Raw genomic sequence first — 22,402 nt, 5'->3', positions numbered from 1 at the left:
GTATGTTAACTTTTTTTTGCACATAGCACTGGTGCTACAGAGGTTTAAAGTTTTGTAGCACAGCCAAAAAGTTGTAGCACAAGTATAAAATGTATGTTGTCATCGTTAAAAAAAGTGCAGTTCATCACATGAATAGGCAGGTAACTGACAAATGAAGTTAATGTTACATACAGATGGATAAATTAGGGCCATATAATTTTTAGGTTTTTTTTCCTAAGTTCTGTGTATTTTATTTTTTTTCTATACAATAGTGGTATATTTACTATAGTAAATTGCAGTAAAATTCCTAGATATTATAGTGTTTTTGAACCTTACTATAGTATACTACAGTGTTTACTACAGATTATCGATTTACAACAACGGGACCTACAATTTCCTTTAGCAAATACTACAGTATTTTCCGAGTGTTCGTTCAAGTTAAAGGGACTTTTAACAGGAAGACGCTTGGGTTTTAGTGTGTTGCTGCGTCCCAATTCACCTACTTATACTATGAACTAAAAGTATGTACTGTTTTTGTTACACACTGGACCTTAAAAAAATATAGTTTGTGCTGTCCTGAAAAATGTCTACAGCCCCCTGCAACCAGACATATCAATTAATAATAAATGAATCCCTCCAATCCTCATAAATATTATAATTTGTCTGATCAGTACCATACAGTAACAGCTGCAAAGTTTTTTTTCAAGTGCTCTGGGTCAAATAAACTCTTAGAGCCTCACCTGTTTTGAGTGCAGATGGACCTCCAGGGGTAACACTGTACACCTGCAGGAACTCTCTAGGTCTGCTGCCACCCACAATGTTAAAGCCAAACCCACGAGGCCCTTTCGACAGGCGGGTGTGTATGGAATAGCCCTTCAGTTCAGATGGTTGGTCTGTGAATGCAGGTACTGATTCACAAACACACAAACATGCCGAGTTACCTTTAGGGTGCCAAGAACATGGAATGCCAAAACCACAAAGTTCCTGCAAAGCCTTTAGGACAGTGGTTCTCAAACTTTTTCATTGTAAGGCCCCCTTTGTGCAGAGTGCATAACTTTGTGCCCCCCCCCACCACCACAAATAAAGACGTATAATCTTAAATTTGGAATTTTAATTAAAGCAAAACATATTTAGTTATACAAAGCTGGAACATCAATTCTTTTGGTTGGTGGTTTTATTTTGACCTGACGTTTGATTGCATAAAATGTATGATACATTTCTATACTTAATAAAATGCCACAAAATCTGTGTCCCACTGGATCCATCTTGGGGCCCCCAGTTTGAGAACCACTGCTGTAGGATACATGTTCACGGAAGTGTCGAACAATTGTGCCATCTGCTGGTTGAGGGGTGTACTGCGTATACACTCTGTGCAACTACAGTAATTCGTTCACATATAAATTACAGCGATGTTGTGCATCTAAATAACGCTTCTGTTTAACAAAAGGTTCTTTGCAATGGAAAAACATTCCTTAGATTTTAAAAATAAGAAAGTAATGGTTCTTCAAAGAACATTTGAGTAAATGGATGTCTGAAGAGCCAAAAATAATTATTCTATGGCATCACTGTGAAAAACCTTTAGAAGCAGTCTTAAAAAAATCACATACTTTCATTTACAAATTTACATTGCATTATAAATCCCAGATTATTGGGCCTCGATTATCAACAGTGCGTACGCACAAATGTGTGCGTAGTGTGAGCGTAAGAACAGTTTCACGCAAAGTGTGGGATTTACCAACTTGTGCTTATTACGTAGAATTGTGTGTACTACAAAAAGAAAGTGGAACCGTGTGTTTTCTGTGTCCTTTATTTGCAATTATTACACGGCTCATTACAAATGGTTAAACCAAATTGCCTGTTCGTGATATTTGAAAGTCGTTTCTTACCTAAAACCGAAAGTAAACGGCTTTTCCTCGCGGAAGGTCTGCATCGGTAAAAATGAGCAAATAAAATATTTCAAATTTACATTTCATTTCTATTTTTTTCACATGTGGCAAGTAGCCGTGTAATAAGTGGGATAATGTACAGGAAGCCAGTTGTTATCGCAGAAATAAGCTCCGACAGTGTGATCAGTTCAAGCTAGACATTTGTATAATTGGTGTGAGAAGTTACAAAAGACAGATGGGAAATCATTTGAAATGTAGTTACATGGCTGATCTCACTTTGCTGGATGATTTGGCAAACCTTCTTTTATTGAAAGCACAATGTAAAAGACACGTAACAGAACATATATGAAAAAATAAATAAAAGAAAAAACATTCAAACAAACTGAAAAAGAACAAAAAGAGGTTTGGATATTTATCATAATTACAAAAATTATATAAATAAATAAAAGTAACATCTTATTGCTTATTACTACATCGCTTTACCAAATCAAAATAACATTGCAATTTCACTAATGAAGAACTGCAAATTCGGTTTCTTTTCTGAACATTTGAATTCATGCAAAATAAATCTCCTATAAATAATTATGAAAAGAATGCGTTTTCAAAGACCGCTGTGATCTGTTTAGTGAGAGCACAGAGTACATTCACGTGATTTAGAAAGGGAGGTTTCGTCACCATGGGGGCGTTTCCGAATGCAAATGACCATGAACGTGAACGAGTATAGTACGGAGACCGGGAGGGGACATGCTCGTTTCACTTAGTTTTGTTGTGGCCACGAGATATTACCTCGTGGGAACGTGATAATATGTTGTGGCCACGAGATGTTACCTCGTGGGAACGCGATATTATGTTGTGGCAACGATATCAGCTTGTTGAGGTAACGACATCCTTATGTTGTGGCCACGCCATGTGAAGTCGTTCCCTCAAGATCCTATGGTGAGGGAACGACTTCCTTTCTCGTGGCCACGACTTCGTATGTTGAGGGAACGACATCCTTTCTCGTGGCCACGACTTCGTATGTTGAGGGAACGACATCCGTATCTCCTGGCCACGACTTCGTATGTTGAGGGAACGACTTCCTTATCTTGTGGCCACGACTTAGTATGTTGAGGGAACGACATCCTTATCTTGTGGCCACGACTTAAATGCGTGCGCGTCTATTAGCGCTAACTATCAGAAATAGATAGGACTATAATAATATTTATTTTTAATTAAGATATAGCGCTGAACTAATTAAAAAACACACATTCGTTTCCTTTTAGTCGTTTCTATTTTTTCCTGTGATAAATTAATAGGTTTAATTGCGATATGGCTGGGCTGCACGATTAAGTCAAAAGCATATTTTTTACATTATTCCCCTTGATATTGTAATTGTAATTATTAATGATGATTCGTCTTTACATTTTATAATGATTTCAAGGCTCCAATTTCGGCGCGGGATTGCGCATAATTTAAATCGCCTTAATAATGCGAGAAGTTCCGGCACAAGTGTTGGCCTATTTGCTTAATCTCGGATCAAATAATGAAATAAACATACTGACGAGAACGAAATGAAATCAACATGTGAAACAGTCTGTCTTTATTCTAGAATTTAATTATACAATCTCCGTACCAGCCTTCTCTGTCTTTAGGTCAAACTGGCCCATATTGCTTATACTGCGCTTCTGGAGCACTCCATCTTGTCCGAAAAGCAAAGTATGAAGTTATAAGCCTATTTCATACAGAGATCTCGGAAAATGAACTATCGGAAATAGTTCACGCATAATGTGTCCCAGGATTTGTCTCGGGATGTCATATTATCACGCAAAATGTGTTGCAGGATCGTTCGATTTTGGTTCACACTGCCAGTGATTTTCTGGAATGTGTGCGTGCGTTCACACACATATCGTAAAGTTCCAGCAAATATATAACATGTAATGTACTGTGTTACGTGCAATTTTTTTGTGAACGGTTAGGGCTGTCATGGTGAATGAAATTTACTTGCGGTGGTTTAGGTGGCTCAATAGCCACTTTCCTTATATTTAGTTCCAAATATAGGCCCAAATAAGTTTTATTGTTGGGTTATTATTATGTTGTATATATTGTTGCTTTTTAAATGTTAAATAAAGTACTTTATATTTATATATTTATTGGTAATTGCAGAACAACTAAGTACAATAAGAACAGCGCTTTTCTAAGATAATGATTAAGCCCAGCCAGCTTATATATAAGATAAATATGAAAAAAAATAAAAAATTAAAGCAAATTGTTGTTCAGTGCATTTTTAAAGTGCCTTAATTCAATATATTATGCACGCAACGGAGTCTTAAGGAAGTAAAAATTAGACCGTATTTTTGCAACTGCAATATACAGCAGGGCATTTTACTGTAATATACAGTGATTGTAATAATAGTAATATACAAATATTGAATAATAATAAACGATTAGTGAATGGATGGAAAAAACAGTTTGGTGCAATAGATAGAATTATTTATTGCCAATTTTCATTTGAAAGCTGTCTTGCACCATCGCGCGCAATACAATAATAGGCAATTGGTTGTGACACTTGCACTAGAGGGGATACGGTTCGGGTCACTTGGCTGTTGTTGTGCACTATTATTCCAATAATGACACTTGCTTGTTGGTTGACGCGTTTATTCTGGACAGTCTATGGTTGGTTCATTGTACTTTCCATAGGCGTAATTTGAGGGTGAGACAGATGGGATATGTCCCCACCACGTTTTGTCGATTGTGTCCCGACCACTTATTGGAAGAAATAAAAAATAAACGTGTGGAAGGTGTGTATAGGGCCATTAACATTTAAAAACGCGCCGTCTGTCGTTGCATACCATCAGACCACCAATGCCGCTTTCAGTGCGTTTGACGCGCGTCTACATTTATAATAAAAAATCTGAGCACACAAAAGGCTCGAGTCACACGACATAACACAAATGGCCAGTAAAGAAAAAAGAAAGGCATAACAATCTTAATTCTTTAAAATATGAGTCATACATGTAACAAACAACAGCGCTTAACTGCACCCTATTGATATGAATTGTCATTATTGTTCTCATTATGCTGTGGTGATCGTCTATTGCAAGATAAATTAAGTATTTGATGCAAATAATTCGTCATTCGTTACATTTATATAGCTCCTTTCTGAGTACTCAAATAGAAAAAGTAATTTCATAATGTATAGTTCAAAGCAAAATGTAAAAGTTCGTTATTTGCTCTCTTTTTTACTAAACATAGCCGACGTTATTTGCCAATATATACATGACCAAAGTAATAAAAAGTGAAAGTAAGATTTTTTCTTGTCATGAATGAATAAGTCTATATTGTAAAATTAAAATACCTTATGGTAGGGCTGCATGATTAGGGCAAAATCATTACTTGTATAGCCTTGTCTATAGCATTGTCTTTGCGATTATTAATGTTGATAAACTTTACATCGAAATTGTTTTTTAAACGTTTTAAAACTCTGTGAGGCAACTGCATGCCCTATTCTTTATATAAACATTATGCTCCTGAAATAATTGATTATCCTACGGTTGTATCGTCTTAAAAGCATAATAAACTCGTGCTTCTTTCGCGCTATGAATAAATAATTTTTTTCTAATTGTAATGTACCGCAGTCAAGTGCGTAGTTTGGTTTGGGAACCCTGAGAGCTGGAGTCGAAAGCCGCAGCGGAGGAGGTGATGGACAGACCTGTTCTCGAGAATATAGGCCTATATATATATATATATATAATCTTGTATGCAGAATGACAGGCTGTGAATCCAATGGAATCTGAAACACAAAACAAACGTAACGTGCACTCTCCTTGTGCGTTAGCGCACATAGCACAAAGTCTTTATTTATCATTATTTATTGTTATTTCTTCTAGGTTTTGCAGTTAAAACATTTGCCATTACGAGAGAGATGATCAGTAAAGAGGACTCTATTTTACAGTAAAATGCCCTGCTGTATATTGCAGTTGCAAAAATACGGTCTAATTTTAACTTCCTTAAGACTCCGTTGCGTGCATAATATATTGAATTAAGGCACTTTAAAAATGCACTGAACAACAATTTGCTTTAATTTTTTATTTTTTTTCATATTTATCTTATATATAAGCTGGCTGGGCTTAATCATTATCTTAGAAAAGCGCTGTTCTTATTGTACTTAGTTGTTCTGCAATTACCAATAAATATATAAATATAAAGTACTTTATTTAACATTTAAAAAGCAACAATATATACAACATAATAATAACCCAACAATAAAACTTATTTGGGCCTATATTTGGAACTAAATATAAGGAAAGTGGCTATTGAGCCACCTAAACCACTGCAAGTAAATTTCATTCACCATGACAGCCCTAACAGTTCACAAAAAAATTGCACGTAACACAGTACATTACATGTTATATATTTGCTGGAACTTTACGATATGTGTGTGAACGCACGCACACATTCCAGAAAATCACTGGCAGTGTGAACCAAAATCGAACGATCCTGCAACACATTTTGCGTGATAATATGACATCCCGAGACAAATCCTGGGACACATTATGCGTGAACTATTTCCGATAGTTCATTTTCCGAGATCTCTGTATGAAATAGGCTTATAACTTCATACTTTGCTTTTCGGACAAGATGGAGTGCTCCAGAAGCGCAGTATAAGCAATATGGGCCAGTTTGACCTAAAGACAGAGAAGGCTGGTACGGAGATTGTATAATTAAATTCTAGAATAAAGACAGACTGTTTCACATGTTGATTTCATTTCGTTCTCGTCAGTATGTTTATTTCATTATTTGATCCGAGATTAAGCAAATAGGCCAACACTTGTGCCGGAACTTCTCGCATTATTAAGGCGATTTAAATTATGCGCAATCCCGCGCCGAAATTGGAGCCTTGAAATCATTATAAAATGTAAAGACGAATCATCATTAATAATTACAATTACAATATCAAGGGGAATAATGTAAAAAATATGCTTTTGACTTAATCGTGCAGCCCAGCCATATCGCAATTAAACCTATTAATTTATCACAGGAAAAAATAGAAACGACTAAAAGGAAACGAATGTGTGTTTTTTAATTAGTTCAGCGCTATATCTTAATTAAAAATAAATATTATTATAGTCCTATCTATTTCTGATAGTTAGCGCTAATAGACGCGCACGCATCTAAGTCGTGGCCACAAGATAAGGATGTCGTTCCCTCAACATACTAAGTCGTGGCCACAAGATAAGGATGTCGTTCCCTCAAAATACTAAGTCGTGGCCACGAGAAAGGATGTTGTTCCCTCACCATCGGATCTTGAGGGAACGACTTCACATGGCGTGGCCACAACATAAGGATGTCGTTACCTCAACAAGCTGATCTCGTTGCCACAACATAATATCGCGTTCCCACGAGGTAACATCTCGTGGCCACAACATATTATCACGTTCCCACGAGGTAATATCTTGTGGCCACAACAAAACTAAGTGAAACGAGCATGTCCCCTCCCGGTCTCCGTAGTATAGAGCCTAAGAACATGTGGGATTTATCAACAATGATTACTCACTGGTGTATGTAAGAACCGTGTAGGCACGTTTGATAAATACAGATTTTTTTGTACTTTGGACATTCGTAAATTTCATTCATAGGACAAAATATAGAACCTTTTACACACTGTTGATTAATGAGGCCCTAGATTATTAATATGATTTTATACTTTTGGACACCCCAGTAAATTTATGCACATACATATTTGCACACATGCATTTCACACACACTATGTATAGTGACAGACAATGAATTCTGAAGATTGCTTAGCTCAACAAAAAAAAAGAAAGACTTCTTAAATATAAGAAAGTATACACTGAGTGATAGAGAACATTAAAGAAAAGATGAGAGGAGAGAACAGGAGAATAGAGGACAAGGGTTGAAAGGCAAAGGAAACAAGGAATAAGATGAAGGCATGAGAGAAAGAGTAAATGGCTTCAGGAAGGTTTGTCATTAATCTTTGTGTGAGGACTGGGGAGAGAGAGTGGGTGTGCGCTTGAGGGGCAAAAGTGAAGACAGGCACACACACATGTATACTCACACTCGGTCTTGCTGAAAATCTCTTTGCCCTGAGTTCTTGGGTCCAGCCAGCTTGTGGTCTTTGAGTTATGGCTTAAAAATGAGAGAAATTTATGACATCTTTTCACTGGGTTTCATCAGCAACTTTAAGATGAAATATAACAGCAGTTTTGAGAGTAATCAGCATTAAGAGTACTTAATTTTCATGGATAAAGGCAAAGATTCATTTGCATTTTATATAGGGATGGGCATCTTATTTGTGGAAGGAATTTTAATGATTTTGGCTTGTATTCTAACTTTCTGATAGCATTATTGATTCTTTTTTAAAGTGATAGTTCACTCAAAAATGAAAATTCTGTCTTCATTTACTCTTGTCATTTTAACGGCACCCATTCACTTGCATTGGTTTGGTACCCATACAATACAAGTGAATGGGTGCCGCCACTGTTCGCTTACCAACTTTCTTCAAAATACCTTCTTTTGTGTCGTGCAGAAGAAATAAAGTCATACAGGTTTGAAATGACAAGAGGGTGAGTATTTGATGACAGAATTTTCATTTTTGGGCGAACTATCGCTTTAAGGGAGAAATAATGGACAATGATTGGAAAACAATTCTTATTTCTATTGCAACACTTTACACCTTTTTTTGTGAAATTGTGACAATATTAAACCAAATGCACACACGCTTGTCAATTTCATACAGAAAAGTGAAAGAATGCTGACGTGAATGAAACTTTTTATAGATTTTATAAACAAACAGGTTCCACTAAAAGATTCCCAAGTTCAAATGTCGCTTTCATGTGTTAAACATCAAAGCGACACGTCAACTTTGAGTAAAATCTTTCATCACTTGAGGAAGGAAATGACCTTCCGTGTCTATTTTCGCACACTCTATTTCCTCTGTTTTTGCCCCTACCACTTTTCCCACAATCCTTCAATTTTCTTACTCCTGCTGACTCACTTGATGTAATAGGGTTCGCCAGTCTCGCTGAACGCCAGCTCCCAGTTTTCAGGCAGGACCCCTCCACGTGCACCGTTCTCCATGGCAACCCCTCCATCCCGCCCACCGCCTGAGTCCCAAGTCTGATTAGGTGAGACAATTGTGGTGGGAGGGGCGCTGCTGGCTCCTGCAGACCCCGCTGGGAAGTAGAGAGTAGAGTTCAGTGAACATGACGCGAGATGTGGCCATCCCGTATAATCTTGGGCAACCTCGGGCCAGTAAAGAGGTCACACTGTTCATGTTATCCTCCTGCTGCCATCGCTTACATGAAAACAGCATCAGTCTTAAACATTGCTGTATGATGTTTAATGTGAAATGTTTACAAAATATATTCGGTTTACTGCAAAATGGTAATTGTGTGAAGTCAATCAAATAAAGAGATCTTGACATTTTAACCACAATAACAGTCTAGAAATGTAATCACTTTAGAAATGTAATTCACATTTTTTATAATGGCCATTGAACTGTTTATCTGTCTGGTGTTCTTGAAAATCAATAATAAGCAATCTGGTAGCTACAGTCATATCTCATAATATGAAATAATAATAAAGTCAATGTGATTTTCAATCAATATTTCCTTTTTCCATTTATGTTCATTTATTTTTTTATGCAGTAAGTAGGCATTTGAAAACCACAATAATGTACAGTCAGTCAGCCGGTCATTATTGCAAAACAAACCCCTTTAGAATGACACAATATCCTTTAGTCTAATTATTTTGCCAAAATGACTGCACTGCACATTACAGCAAAATGAACATTATCGCTTATATAATCAGATGATTTCAGATGATAAACTCTGATGTTTACAAAAAATAAAACCTACAAAGGGAGCATAGAGAAAGCAAATAGGACTTAAGAAACCAGAGCTTACGGCCACAGAAGATTAGAAATCCTGAGGACGATCTAAACAAATAATGTTTGTGAATATATGAATGTACCAGTAGATATCTAAAAAGCTTGCAATCTCAGGTACTCGTTTAAAAAAGTTTTATTGATTTAATTTAAGTTGGAGCCAAGAGCTGAGTCAACATGGTTTTCATCAGGTCTCATCTCATAAAGCCATACCTGACAGACCAGAGTCTTCCTCACTGTTGTCGCCTTCCTCCACAGCTTTCTCCAGGTTGCTGAGTGATTTGCTGCGTGTACGGAAGTTCCGCAGAACGTTTCGATGTTCCTGGTATGTAATGGGGGGGCTGTCTGGGCCAATGTGGACGGGCCGAGGAGTGCCGTAATAGTTCCCTGTAAAGACAAGATATTTAAAGCCACAATTCATTGTGCTCTCCAACAAAACCTTGTCTGAAAATGCAAAAACAAAGGCCTTTAGACACAATGCATTATATGCTGTAACAGAAGCAGTCCTTGACAAGATCATCTGTCTTCAACCTTAAAGCTACAGTGTATAGAATCAACAGAGCCATGTCTTCAGTTGTGGGCAAGAACATGAGAAAACGATAATCAGAACAGCTTGGGTTCATTAGGGCTTTGAAACTAAAAAAAAATCTTCTTTACATCTTTTGAAATCTTTAAACTTTGGATTAAATTGTAGGTTTAAATCACTTAAGTTCCACAGTTTTATAATTTGTGCTACTCCCGGCTGTCACTGCTTCAGATCATGCTATCTTTAAACCCTTAATCACAGCTCTTCTGAAACTATTAAGACATGATGTTCCAGAACTCTCTCAGCAATCAGATCAATGGCATGGCAGACTGGATAACATTTTTTCTAAAAAAAACGTCCTAATTTTTATTATGAGGTGAACCGTACTAAACTATTATTCATGATTTAAAGCAACAGTTTTAAAGCAACAAATTCTGTCATAATTTGTCATTTCAAACTTGAATGACTTTTTTTCTCCTGCAGAACACAAAAGAAGATATTTTGAAGAATGTTGGTAAGCGAACCACACTGTTATGGGCGATTCCCATTTTGTATCTAAAACCACACGGAAACGCCAGCCGCACCACTTCTCTAGTCAAATACCCGCGGTGCACATGCGGCACTCTGTAAAGTTGAACTATTTCCATCTCGATCGCATCGCACCCTATTTGCGTGCGCCTGCAGCGAAATGTGAATCGCCCCTTATTCCGTCACCAACATTCTTCAAATTATCTTCTTTTGTGTTCTGCAGAAAAAAGAAAGTAATACAGGGTTGAAATGACAAGAGGGTGAGTAAATGATGACTTTGATGATTTTTGGGTGAACTATCCCTTTAAGGCCACTATGGGCATGCAATCCTCTCTCAGCCAAGAGATTTGATGCACCATACACAAATGTTTGGCAAACCATAGCAAACCTTCCTCTCTGCTGTCTTATTTACAGCTGTAAAAAGGGATGCAATAAAGAGGGAGAACAGGGAGGGGAGGAACGGAGACAGGAAAACTGAAACCGGGATTACTGAGAAAAGCTTCTTTTCTCCTGCACAGAGTAATAGAAAAGGAGTGCGGTCGAGCTTCTGATTTGTGGGAATGATTCATAGGCTGTGGTGCATCACTGCTCAAGTGTGTTTGAAAAACATGTTTGGCCTGTGAAAATCTAAACTACAGGCCTGACTGGGCCATCAGAAAAACTGTTCTGTATTGACACAATCAACCACTAGACAAAGATATTACACCAATAACCTGCCTTCTCACTCTTGGAGTCATCCCCAAAATATTTGTATTAAACATCAAGTTCCCCAGAACACTAAGATGTAGAGATAACATATAAACAACATCTTACTTTCCAAAGACACAAGTAAAGTGGTGCAGCAAAACACACGTCAGCAAAACTGAATTCATGAATCCAAGAGCAGCATCTTCAAAAGATGTCAACGTTTGATTTTAATTCTGCAGCTGTGTGTGTGGGAGCCCTAACAAAGCCATCGCTCAGGCTGCATTACATGCTTGTTCTCTCTCAATTTACGGCTCTTTTCAGCTCTTTCCACTAATAATGTCGGAGGACAGAACTAAGCCAGCACGGCACTTTTCTCCGCAGTCTTGGAGGATGCTTCTCTTCATTCTGATTGGCTTGAGCATTTGGAGCTCTGGCATGTCGCCCTGACCCTCACTAAGTGGTCAAAAGCACACAATCGCATACAAGAATGCGTACATAAACGCAGCTAAACACCTTATTTTTAATGTTTTAATAATGCAGTTCGCTTGATAAATATCTGCTCAATTAATGTTTCCTTAACTTTACACAATACATTTTGAAAACTGTTTAATTTTTACATACGGTACTAAGCAATACAATGATGATAACTGATAAGATGTTAAAGTGCACTGAACGTAAAGGCAGATAAGAGACTGACCTTTGAACTTCCCACTTTCCAGCAGGGCTCCAGATTCCTCCAGGGAAAAGAATTCCTCAATGGAAACAAAGTTATAGTCCACCCCTGAGATTTCTCCATCCCGTGGTTGCCTTGTTGTACCTGGGCGAGGGTCAGGGGACAGCAAACATAAGAATGTATTGACATATTAAAAAAGACTTTTTGTGGATTTGTGTCTCTTTAACATACTGTGTAAAAACATTTTATGTAATATATCAGAAAAATGTCAGAAGTAACATAATGTTTGGTTAATTGAGCGAAGACGACAAGCCCTCAAACATCCAGAGTCAGAATCTAAAAATAGAGAGACCAATAGCTATACAGACTGGAGTATTTTAAGAGTTTGCCCATTATTTTTTCATAAAGTTGCATTTTGCTAAAAATCTAATGCATCTTTGAAAAAGCTCCAGATGACATCACCATCAGGCCTCCTGCCTGTCGCTTTGATGTTTCACATTCGGAACCACAGAGAAATCAAGAGTCACAGCTGTTACGCATGTACACAACACTAATAGTAAGTTGATTGGCTTTGATAAGACAAAAAGGCGGAGTTCACATCTCATATGGGAGTGTCCTGTGAAGACATGTTTCGTGCATATGATTTACACAGTGCGAGGTGACATCCGATCATGATTCCAGACACCTCAGAACACGCCCTGTTATAATCCTACAATGATGAGATTACAGAACTCTCTCCCAGCTTTCCATCTCAAATTAAAATTGGGACAAAGTGCATCTTCCCAAGGCAGATTATCAATGCAGACGTGCATTTTGAATTAGGCTAAACTGAACGCTCCTCTCCAACGTTCATAACAGATACGGTATATACACTCACAGAGTAACCCATGTGCTTTGATCAATTGACCTTGCCAACATAACAAATGGCTCTGAAGCACAAGTCCTCAATTAGAGGTGAACATGGTTTTATGAGGTAGTGCACCTAACACACAGACACTCTGCACACTATGCACACAGCGAGACTCTAATGACTTAAAAGCCTTCAGCCACCTATACAATAAATCATTCCATTAATAAGAAAACACTGCATTGTCCCTAGATGTTATACAATTTATGACATTATACAGCATGACAATCCATGCAAAGTTATATCATTCTTTCTTTGGAACAACGGAAATAATAATTTCAAATGAGATAAGGAGTGAAATCTGTTTTTGTGTTAATTCAAAACGCCCTATAGCAAAAGCATATGTTAACTATTTACAGTAGTATGACACTCTGAACCTGGTTAAGGGCAGCTGTATGCCTTTATACTATAACACCTGTACTATTTCATCTCAGGAAAACACAGGAGCATCTTCAGCAGTTCACAATCTTCTAATTGCCTGTAATCAGTTCAGGGATGTGACAGAAAGATTAGCTGCTCTACGGTGTCAAAATAATGAAGTGCTTCACATTTGGAAAATCCAGTTAGTTTGAGATAAAACATGATGTGAATGGGTGTGTGTGCTCGTGTGTACATTCATAAGCACGCATGAATGGGTGTGTGTTTGGGTGCTTGCTTACGTATCTGTGTGTTTGTATGTGTGTGTGAGTGTGTGCACGCTCAGGAGTGCTGAAAGGCACAGTAGGAAATCTCAGGCTGTAGACAAAGACAAATGTGCAGCTACTGGATTCAAGAGCAGGAAATAGGCAAATTGTGAATCATGCAGAACCGATTTAAAGCATCAGCTGCAATGGTGAAGAGAGCCTGATGTTTTAAAGGAACCAGCAGGAGCTATATGTTAATAAATGCATGCAATCATTTCTCAAGATAGTTGCCGTTTTGTTGCCAAGGCAAAATATGGAGCGGTGCCGTTCACAATGAGCGCACTGCTCTGACATTTGATGACAGTTGCCATGGCGACGGTTAAAGTGCATTACTTTGCCTCATAGTGACTGAACCTTTGACTCCACATGATGTTTGACGTGAATGTAATGCGGATTTGTTTACAGTCGCGCATTATAGCATGAGTTGATTGCACATGTGTTTTCTCTGGCTGAAGCATTTTTGTATCTCTTTTCTGTTTGTTTTTGTCCTTATTGTGTCATTATGCATATTTCTGTTTGTGTTTTGACTGCAGTTGTTTTCCTGCAAGGGTCTTCAACTTGTTTTCAGGCCAAGAAGCCGTTGGATGAGAGAGTGAGAAAGAGAGAGAGACGAAGCACGGATCCTTGTGGCATATTGTATAAAGCGAGTGCTGCATTTTATGCCTGGCCTATTACCATATTAATGCATTTACATATTTACATTCACATATATGAAGCCCGCACTGAAAAGCAATACATAAAACTTTTGTGTACTCACAAAGTGCTATGTAATAAAATAATCAAAAAATCATTTTATGTAAAAGCATTAATATAGTTGTATAGTTTTACTTAATATATTTTAATGTGGGCAGGACGTATTGGCATAATATTGAAGTCAAACAGCATTTGTCAGGACACCCCACAGTGCCACCACAGATGTTGTAAACCTCTGTTGTGTCTGTATACAGTATGTATGTGTGTCACTTACAGGGCACTGCCCGCAGGTAGAGGTTTTCTCGTATAACCTGTTGGAGTTGACTGTCCATGGATCCAGGTGTAAAACACTTGCTTAGGTAAAGCCTCAAGTCTTTACAGAGAGCTGAACCTACACATGAAAAACAGAAATGCATACATTATATACAGATAAACATACAATATACACACATCTGCTATATTGGAGGAAAAAGATAAAATAAAGATATATAACAGCACTGCTGCCAATTTACAACCAAGTAATACTGTCAACAACACTGTTCTAAAAATAAACAAACTGAAAGGCACCTTAAAATGCCACACAATGTTAAACAGTTTCATTTTTCATCCATCCCTAATTTCACACACCGTAGGTTCCCACAGAAACATCTTAGACCTCCCACTCGCTTCCTCGGCTCAAAACACATGGAGACTGCAGAAGTCTCTAAGGTCAGTGCTACTGTCACAAACAAGTACTGCAGAGCTCCTAACCACGACCTGTTTTACTTGCTCCGTGTATCGCTATTGATTTTTTGCGCTTAATATAAGCCGGTGGTCCTTTTCCCGCACACAACACATTATAAAACCCCATTCGAAACATACGGACTCGTGGGAAAGGTAGGACGAAGCATTTCCTTCTGATCTATTCATTTTTTAAAGTGCATTATGACCTTAGATGACAGCCAGCTTGCGGGATATTGATGGTCTTTTACACGGTGGATGGGGATTGCCCATCCTGTTACTCGACGAGGCCCAGCTCCACTCCCCACCCCACAGAGACAGCGATCAATCCGGCCGGCTGGGGCAGAGTTCCGGCGAGGTTAAATAATAGAATAAGGGATATCACGTTCACTTAACGTCTGACTGTAGCTACAGTATACTGCGTCTACTTTACATGCTGTTAAGACAAACACCGTGTAATTAACAGAGCTGGAACAATACAGGTCGTCGTAAATTACTCTGAAAAAGTAATTAATTACTAGTTACTAATTACATATTCAATAGTGTAATTAGATTACTGTACAAATTACTCTCTCCAAAAAGTATTTAGTCACTTATTACTAATATCTATATCTTATATCAACCTTGATTAGTTAAGTGATTCAAGGATAGACATGAAACTGCTGTTTTAATTCATTCAAATAAATAATATTAAACTACATAAAGTACTCGTATTTACTGACCAAAGTATTACAAATGTGAGAATTATACATTAAAGCACAGATTTTAAAGTTAGACTTTGAATTTTTATGTCAATTCCACTATTGCGCACACATATATTACACAAAGTATTTAGTTTAGTTACATCAAAAGTAACTGTAATTAAATTACAGAAAAAATAAGAGTAATCCCTTACTTTACTTTTTCAAGGGAAAAGTAATTAAATTACAGTAACTAATTACTTAGTAACTAGTTACACCCAACACTGGTCCTAACTAGGCCGTCCAACGAAGCAACAAGCGATAGCATGTGGTTAACTTCGTGCAGTGCAGTGCTGCGCAAAGCGATCTGCGTAGGACACAATAGTACCGCGAGAACAGACTGTTCTGCATGCTTTTAAATAGCTCTCGCGACAACTTACTTCGATGTCATATGTCGATCGGTCTGCGCACCGGTGCTAGCATCGATCACGAACCTACCTAAACATGAGGCAAACGCTGGGGTGAGACATCAGCAATTTGTTTTCCGCCGTGTTTTGGTTACTTGAGATATGTGTGCAAATGATTATGGGTGAACACAGCAGATGCATGCTTTAAAATATCCATAAGGAAGGACGTGAAATGCAAGCTGCCTTTAAAGAATTCTCAATACGATCTTCTATGGCGATTGATGACGTCACGTTTCAGCCTAGATTTGCCGCCTTCCGATTGAGAAACAGCTATAAAAAAGGATGCTGGCCAGAGATGAGCATCACAGAGGTCTTACAAATACCCACATTTACTTTATCAAAGCTGCTGCATTTCATTAAGGAAATATAAAAATTTGACATTTCCTTGTTAATTTAAGACACTGTTGACAATTGAGAGTGAAAATGCCTCCATTAAGCAATAACTTCAGAAAAAGCTATTCTTGACACCATATCATACAGAAGCGAGACATGAATAGAGTAAATTAAATCCCCGTGGAGCATTATAAACGGACATTTTCAAGCAGGTTAGATTAGCATAATAGATTCCTCAAGGACAATGACAGAAAGCTGAAGGATGTCAACACTCTATTGTGTTGGCTATATTGTCAGTGGGCACAGAGTTCTTATATAACCCAAGTAATTAATGCAATATATGCAATCAAAACATTTCCATAACATAACATGAAACAATAAGCGGTTTGTGACTAAAGATCTGGGATAACTCCAAAGCTTGCTGGTTTAACCCCAGAAGGGTTAATACGACTGCATACAGACACAGCAAGACCAGAAGTTATTTGATCTGGGGTTATCCAGCATGTGGTTCTTATCAACACCACCCACTTCCCTCATCGTTAATAATTCAAGTACCTGGTGAGACTGTTTTGATCCGGATGGGATGTGGACATGAATTCAGAACCCCTCTTACATCCCCCAAGGTTAATCCCAGGACAGGTGTACCCCCGATTTCTAGAATGATGTCACCAACTGTGGCTCCACCTCCAGGTGCTGCTGTAACGAATGGGAATTCTCCATAATCTGCACCGCCTCCAATGGCCACGCCGAGCTCTCCTGAGGCTCCGCCCAGTGGGACGAAGCTCTCCTGCACTTTTGAGCGCCAGTGCAGCTTCTTAACAGTGGCCTTAGACATGTTGACAGCGCTGGAGCAAAGAAGATAAAATAAAGGGGTAAACATTAAAAACCATCAGTACATCATCAATATATTGCACACATCTAAAAGTGCTTTGAAAATAGCGTGAACGTATAAGAAGCACTTTGGATCATTTAGAAATGACATTTTCCACCGGTACATACAAAATGGCAAAATTATATTACAAAACTCACAGATCATCCATCTATCATAATGCATTTTTAATGGTTATTGTGACAGTCATAAGTAATGTAAAAATGCTTTTCAGACATATTTCCAAACTTTGTGGTGTGAACGAGATATATTTGAGCTGATACTTTCGTCTCAGCTTGTATAAATTTTTGTATACACAATATTTCACACTGGACTTAAGTTGAAGACGAAGTCTGCTTTGAATGCAATAACAAGGCTGAAACATGGCAAGAAGTCAAATAAATATATAATTCATCCAAATTAAAGTATATATACCCATAACTCTTCTAATAGGCACAAAAGTGCCTTTGCGAACACATTTCCAAAAGTCCCGGTGGTATTCCACAAGCTAAACGCATGATACGAGTCTCTAAATTGAAAGAAAACAAGCAAACAGATGGTCAAAATGCAGTGGGGGGTGGTTGTATCCACAAACACAATTTACATGAGCTCATTAAAAATGCATAGATCTATTTCAGGTGTCAACGATTCTGCCGTAAAGAATTTACACATTTTCAACTGATCTTGCTTTTGAGGTTTCATGTTTAAATAGGCATGAAATTTTTTATCAGTATCTCTGTAGTGGTTTTGCCAAATTATGTGTCAGGTTTGGCTGCAGAAGGCCCCCTCGGTGTACAGTATGTTTGTGTTCCTGTTACGTTGCCTTATAGAGACAATAAAAAAAATCCTGTGTGAAAATGTATAACATTACATAACTGTCTCTGATCAACATGCACCTTAATATTTAAATACAACCCTGCAGTGCAAAGATCAAATGTGTAAAAGCAGCCGGGGGGGGGGGGTGAGAGTGTTTAACTGGACAACAGAGTCACATAGTTACAGCTACACTATTGCAGTAAAGTCAGAGGGGGAGAGGAAAGATAGAGACTGTGCATTCCGGCGTTGCAGGGCTTTTCCATTACCTCACAGAGACAGAGAGGAAGTTATAACTCCAGGTTGTACGGAGTCGGCCTGAAGCTATGGACAAATCATGGAGCGAGTCACCTTAAAAACTAAAAGCAAACAGAGGCGTGAGCACTTCAAAAGCTTAGTATCAAAGTCCATCCAACCTGCCGCAGTGTGTTCACACCTCACTTGAGCGCACACACACACACATGGTAGATTGTGAGTGCTGTATAAGTGTCTTGAGTCTATGCTTCACCAATAGTGAACAAACTCTTAGTATATAAGCACTTAGCATATAAAATTTAAATAAAACTATAGTTTTAATTAATTTTGTTCAATGCAGTTCTGGAATTCCTTTGCAATGATGTTTTGTGTGTCATGAGTTGTACACAGAACTACTCACAGTGCACTGTTACTCTTTATTTGAGACAAATAAACCCCAAAATCACCCAAAAATAAAAATGTCATTTCATCATTTACTCACTCTCATGTCATTTCAAACCTGTATGACTTTGTTTCTTCTGCACAACACAAAAGAAGATATTTTGAAGAATGTTGTTAACTGGCACCCATTCACTTGCATTGGTTTTGCGTCCATACAATAGAAGTGAATGGGTGCCAGCGCTGTTCGGTTACCAACTTTCTTCAAAATATCTTCTTTTGTGTTCTGCGGAAGGCAGGAAGTCATAGAGGTTTGAAATGACAAGAGTAAATGTTGACGGAATTTTCATTTTTGTGTGAACTATACCTTTACGCACTGCACCTTCAAGTTCCTTCAGATATCACATCTGCATGTGCTACCGAGATCTAAGCCCTGTCCCTCCCTCTCTTTGATTAAATCCTGCTTGCATCCTCCGCATTACATATGCATGCTGAGTTTTCACAAACTGCTGGGATGTTGAGAATAATTGATTAAATATTTTGGAAAGATGCCCGAAACTGCCACCCCATCCTACTAATGAAGAAAGAACTCATAACCCCGAACAAAGAACTGTTTGTGTTTTCCTGCTGTTCAAGAGCATTTAAGATGCTCTTAATGTTCAAAGCATTAATGTTCCAGTAAATAAAATGGTAGCGTTTCAAAGTCAGTCAAACAGCTAGGACATAATACTTTCGCTTACTACAAAACAACATTACCAATAATTTTGTCAAAAGTATTCAGAGTCATTATGTGATGTGTCTTCCAATTTTACAGATTCTCAAAGTGATTACGAGGAGTGCTAACCATGCTCGAATACATTCAGAGCCAGGACTGTTTTCTGACGGCTATTCTCATTAACTCGGAGGGACTCTATGCCACCAGAGATGAAGTGCGGAGAAGATAAATCCTGCCGGACCTTCAGGTAAGTTGATGAACAGACTCGAATCGAGAACAGCTTTAATTGAAAATTAAAGTTCCAGATGTCACTGGACCAAGGGGAGAGAGGCAGCAGGGAAATTTGGCTGCTTGCACCAACTGCGATGACGGCTTCTGTTTGTTACAGAGAAATACTGAGAAACCTAATGCAGCAACTTTAACATCAATTACTGTTCATGCTGTGGAACAAGATCGAATGGTATCTAAAACTGCTCGGAGAAGAATGAAATTACTGTACTATTCTTTCTTTTCTCTCTGAAACTAATGATTACAGAGGGTGTCTAGATCTTGTACCGTAGAACTGAACATTAACTTCAGCTCCAAATTAGAGAAACAATACAGAAACAGCATAACTCTGTCAGAACATGTCTGTTTAAGCGTCATCTCATTTCAAAATTAGATGGGACACGTGTACGGGAATCGGAAACTCTGCCATTTGCAAATCAAAGCCCAATAAGATGTAATCAGTTGAAGACATGTGTAAGATCTCTCTGCACCATCACTGCGGATCGCTACTGTGAAAAGAGGCTCAGGTATATCAGTCTGTCGTTATGTACTGAACCATAAAAGCGTTCAGGGAATTAAAGAGCCAGTGAGGTTCCTCCTCACTGATTAAAAACAAAAACATTTTAATACTGTTTTGTTTCACCTATGTTGTTATATTTTAAATCTGGAACTTGCAATGTATTTATACAAGGACTTAGACTGACATTAGATGCTATTTTAGATTTGTCAAATTCAGAGCGTAACAGTAAACTTAAGTTTAGGACTTTAAAGCCTACTTGAAAGGCTACTTGTACATTTTATTTAATATATATATATATTTTTAATTATTTTATTTTTTATTAACTGCTGTTGAAAGCATATGTAGTGATTTTTTTCACCACGGACTGAGTTGGCATGTTGGTTAGATGAAATGGCCAATATGTATTCTGGAGATGAAACTTTATGGTACCTGCACACATGCTCACACATGAATAAACATGATGCACATCTGCATATGCTAATTTGCATACAAAACCTATTGGCTCTTGATTTAAGTCCCCGACCTTGATGCTAGCAGCTTTTACAAGAGTAACAAGTAAATGTACAGGAATGAGAAAAGATAAGATATGAAACTGTATACCCTTTAGGGAGAAACAAAATGTGATGGATGGAAACTGTTCTGCAGTATAGTAGCGTTCTGAAAAAGTGTTGTGGTCAGTGATTGTGTATCAGACCATTTTTAGATGCAATCTTATCATGCCAATAAACCTTTGAAATGAGTTGGAGAGCATAAGTGTGTGACGCCTACGGTGTATTGGAATGCTGACTCTGAGGACATGGTTAAAGATGACCCTCCAATAACATTGAACTGTTTATTGTAGAACACATCTTCTGCCAAATTCTCATGCACCAAATGACATCTGCCTTTAACGTTTTATGTATTTAACAGAAACACTCTTGGCAAGTGCTTCCTAATGAAACATTTGATGTGCACGCGTGTGGCCATAAATGCTGTGGAGGGTTATGATGTGTCGTTTAAAGCGAGAGGGTCTGCATGCTGCTAGCCAATGACTGCAATGGTCATTATTTACCAGCAGAGTGGACTATGAATCCCACGCGCTGTCATATCACTGCAAAATCCCAGAATCTACTTTAGACTGAACGGAGTCAAAACTCAGACACATTTCTCGTTTCTTGCTCTCTAGAATTTCACACAATACACACACATTCATTTAAACCTGATAGCCTAACCAGAGCACGCGAGGCCCATGTTTTACTACGCGGGCCAACAGTTCACTCATGCGGTCCCGAGCCACTCGGGTAGACGCGCTTTTACGCGAATATCTTCTATCGCACGCTGACTTTAAAACCTGTACACATCGCGTAGCAGACCGTTCTAAAACTGCGGTAATAATAGTTGACAAAAACAAACCAACTGACAAAGAGAGCGCGGTGTTAAATGCTGCAAAGGCAAAGTGGCTTCAGTCGCCGCACAGAGTCTAAACAAGGACAAAATGGAATTTGCGCCGTACCTACAGTCCGTTATGACAGGCGGTGGAAATGAATGGACAAAAGCATATGGCAGTAGTATCAAGATGGTCAACCAAGCAACAATGCGACGGTCCGTGACATACCTTCATAATTCCAGCCTTTCCCCCCCGCGACGTATTGCCGTATGGCCGTAATCCTTATAAATACTCTATCAATATTGATTGCCTATCGGAGTCGCAGGTGACTGCAGATTATGCTCTGTTGGATGAGGCGGTAGCAGCGTTACAGATCCATAGCGGTTGAGGATGAATTGGAGGACAGTGTAGCATTACAGCCCAGCGCGGTAGTCTCTTGCCCTCAGGGCTGCTCTGCTAATGGAACATGGGTCAAAATTACGCTGCATTCAGTACAGCCCTGTCTTTGCAGGTTTGGCAACAAGGAAGCGATGATAAGGCAGCCAAGCGGAGGGGAGGAGAGGAGGAGGCAGG

General features: G+C 38.4%; 1 protein-coding gene across 4 annotated transcripts in view; it reads right to left on the bottom strand.

The window, feature by feature from the left end:
• Positions 1 to 22,402, bottom strand: part of magixa (MAGI family member, X-linked a) — a 45,678-nt gene extending 23,276 nt beyond the window's left edge. For 3 of the 4 annotated variants that reach the window (XM_057356460.1, XM_057356463.1, XM_057356462.1), the window contains exons 1-7: positions 17,203 to 17,527; positions 14,722 to 14,838; positions 12,189 to 12,308; positions 9,964 to 10,137; positions 8,860 to 9,037; positions 7,921 to 7,991; positions 720 to 887 (exon numbers count right to left, since the gene is read on the bottom strand). In XM_057356460.1, coding sequence (XP_057212443.1) covers positions 720 to 887; positions 7,921 to 7,991; positions 8,860 to 9,037; positions 9,964 to 10,137; positions 12,189 to 12,308; positions 14,722 to 14,838; positions 17,203 to 17,527 — 1,153 coding nt within the window. Of the gene's footprint in view, positions 1 to 719; positions 888 to 7,920; positions 7,992 to 8,859; positions 9,038 to 9,963; positions 10,138 to 12,188; positions 12,309 to 14,721; positions 14,839 to 17,202; positions 17,528 to 22,057 lie in introns of those variants that run through there. The other variant, XM_057356461.1, reaches the window with a different exon arrangement.

This window comes from Triplophysa rosa, linkage group LG17, assembly GCF_024868665.1.
Source record: "Triplophysa rosa linkage group LG17, Trosa_1v2, whole genome shotgun sequence".
Classification (NCBI taxonomy): domain Eukaryota; kingdom Metazoa; phylum Chordata; class Actinopteri; order Cypriniformes; family Nemacheilidae; genus Triplophysa; species Triplophysa rosa.
Note: the sequence above shows the minus strand (reverse complement) of the source record. Positions and strands in the feature narration are given on the sequence as shown.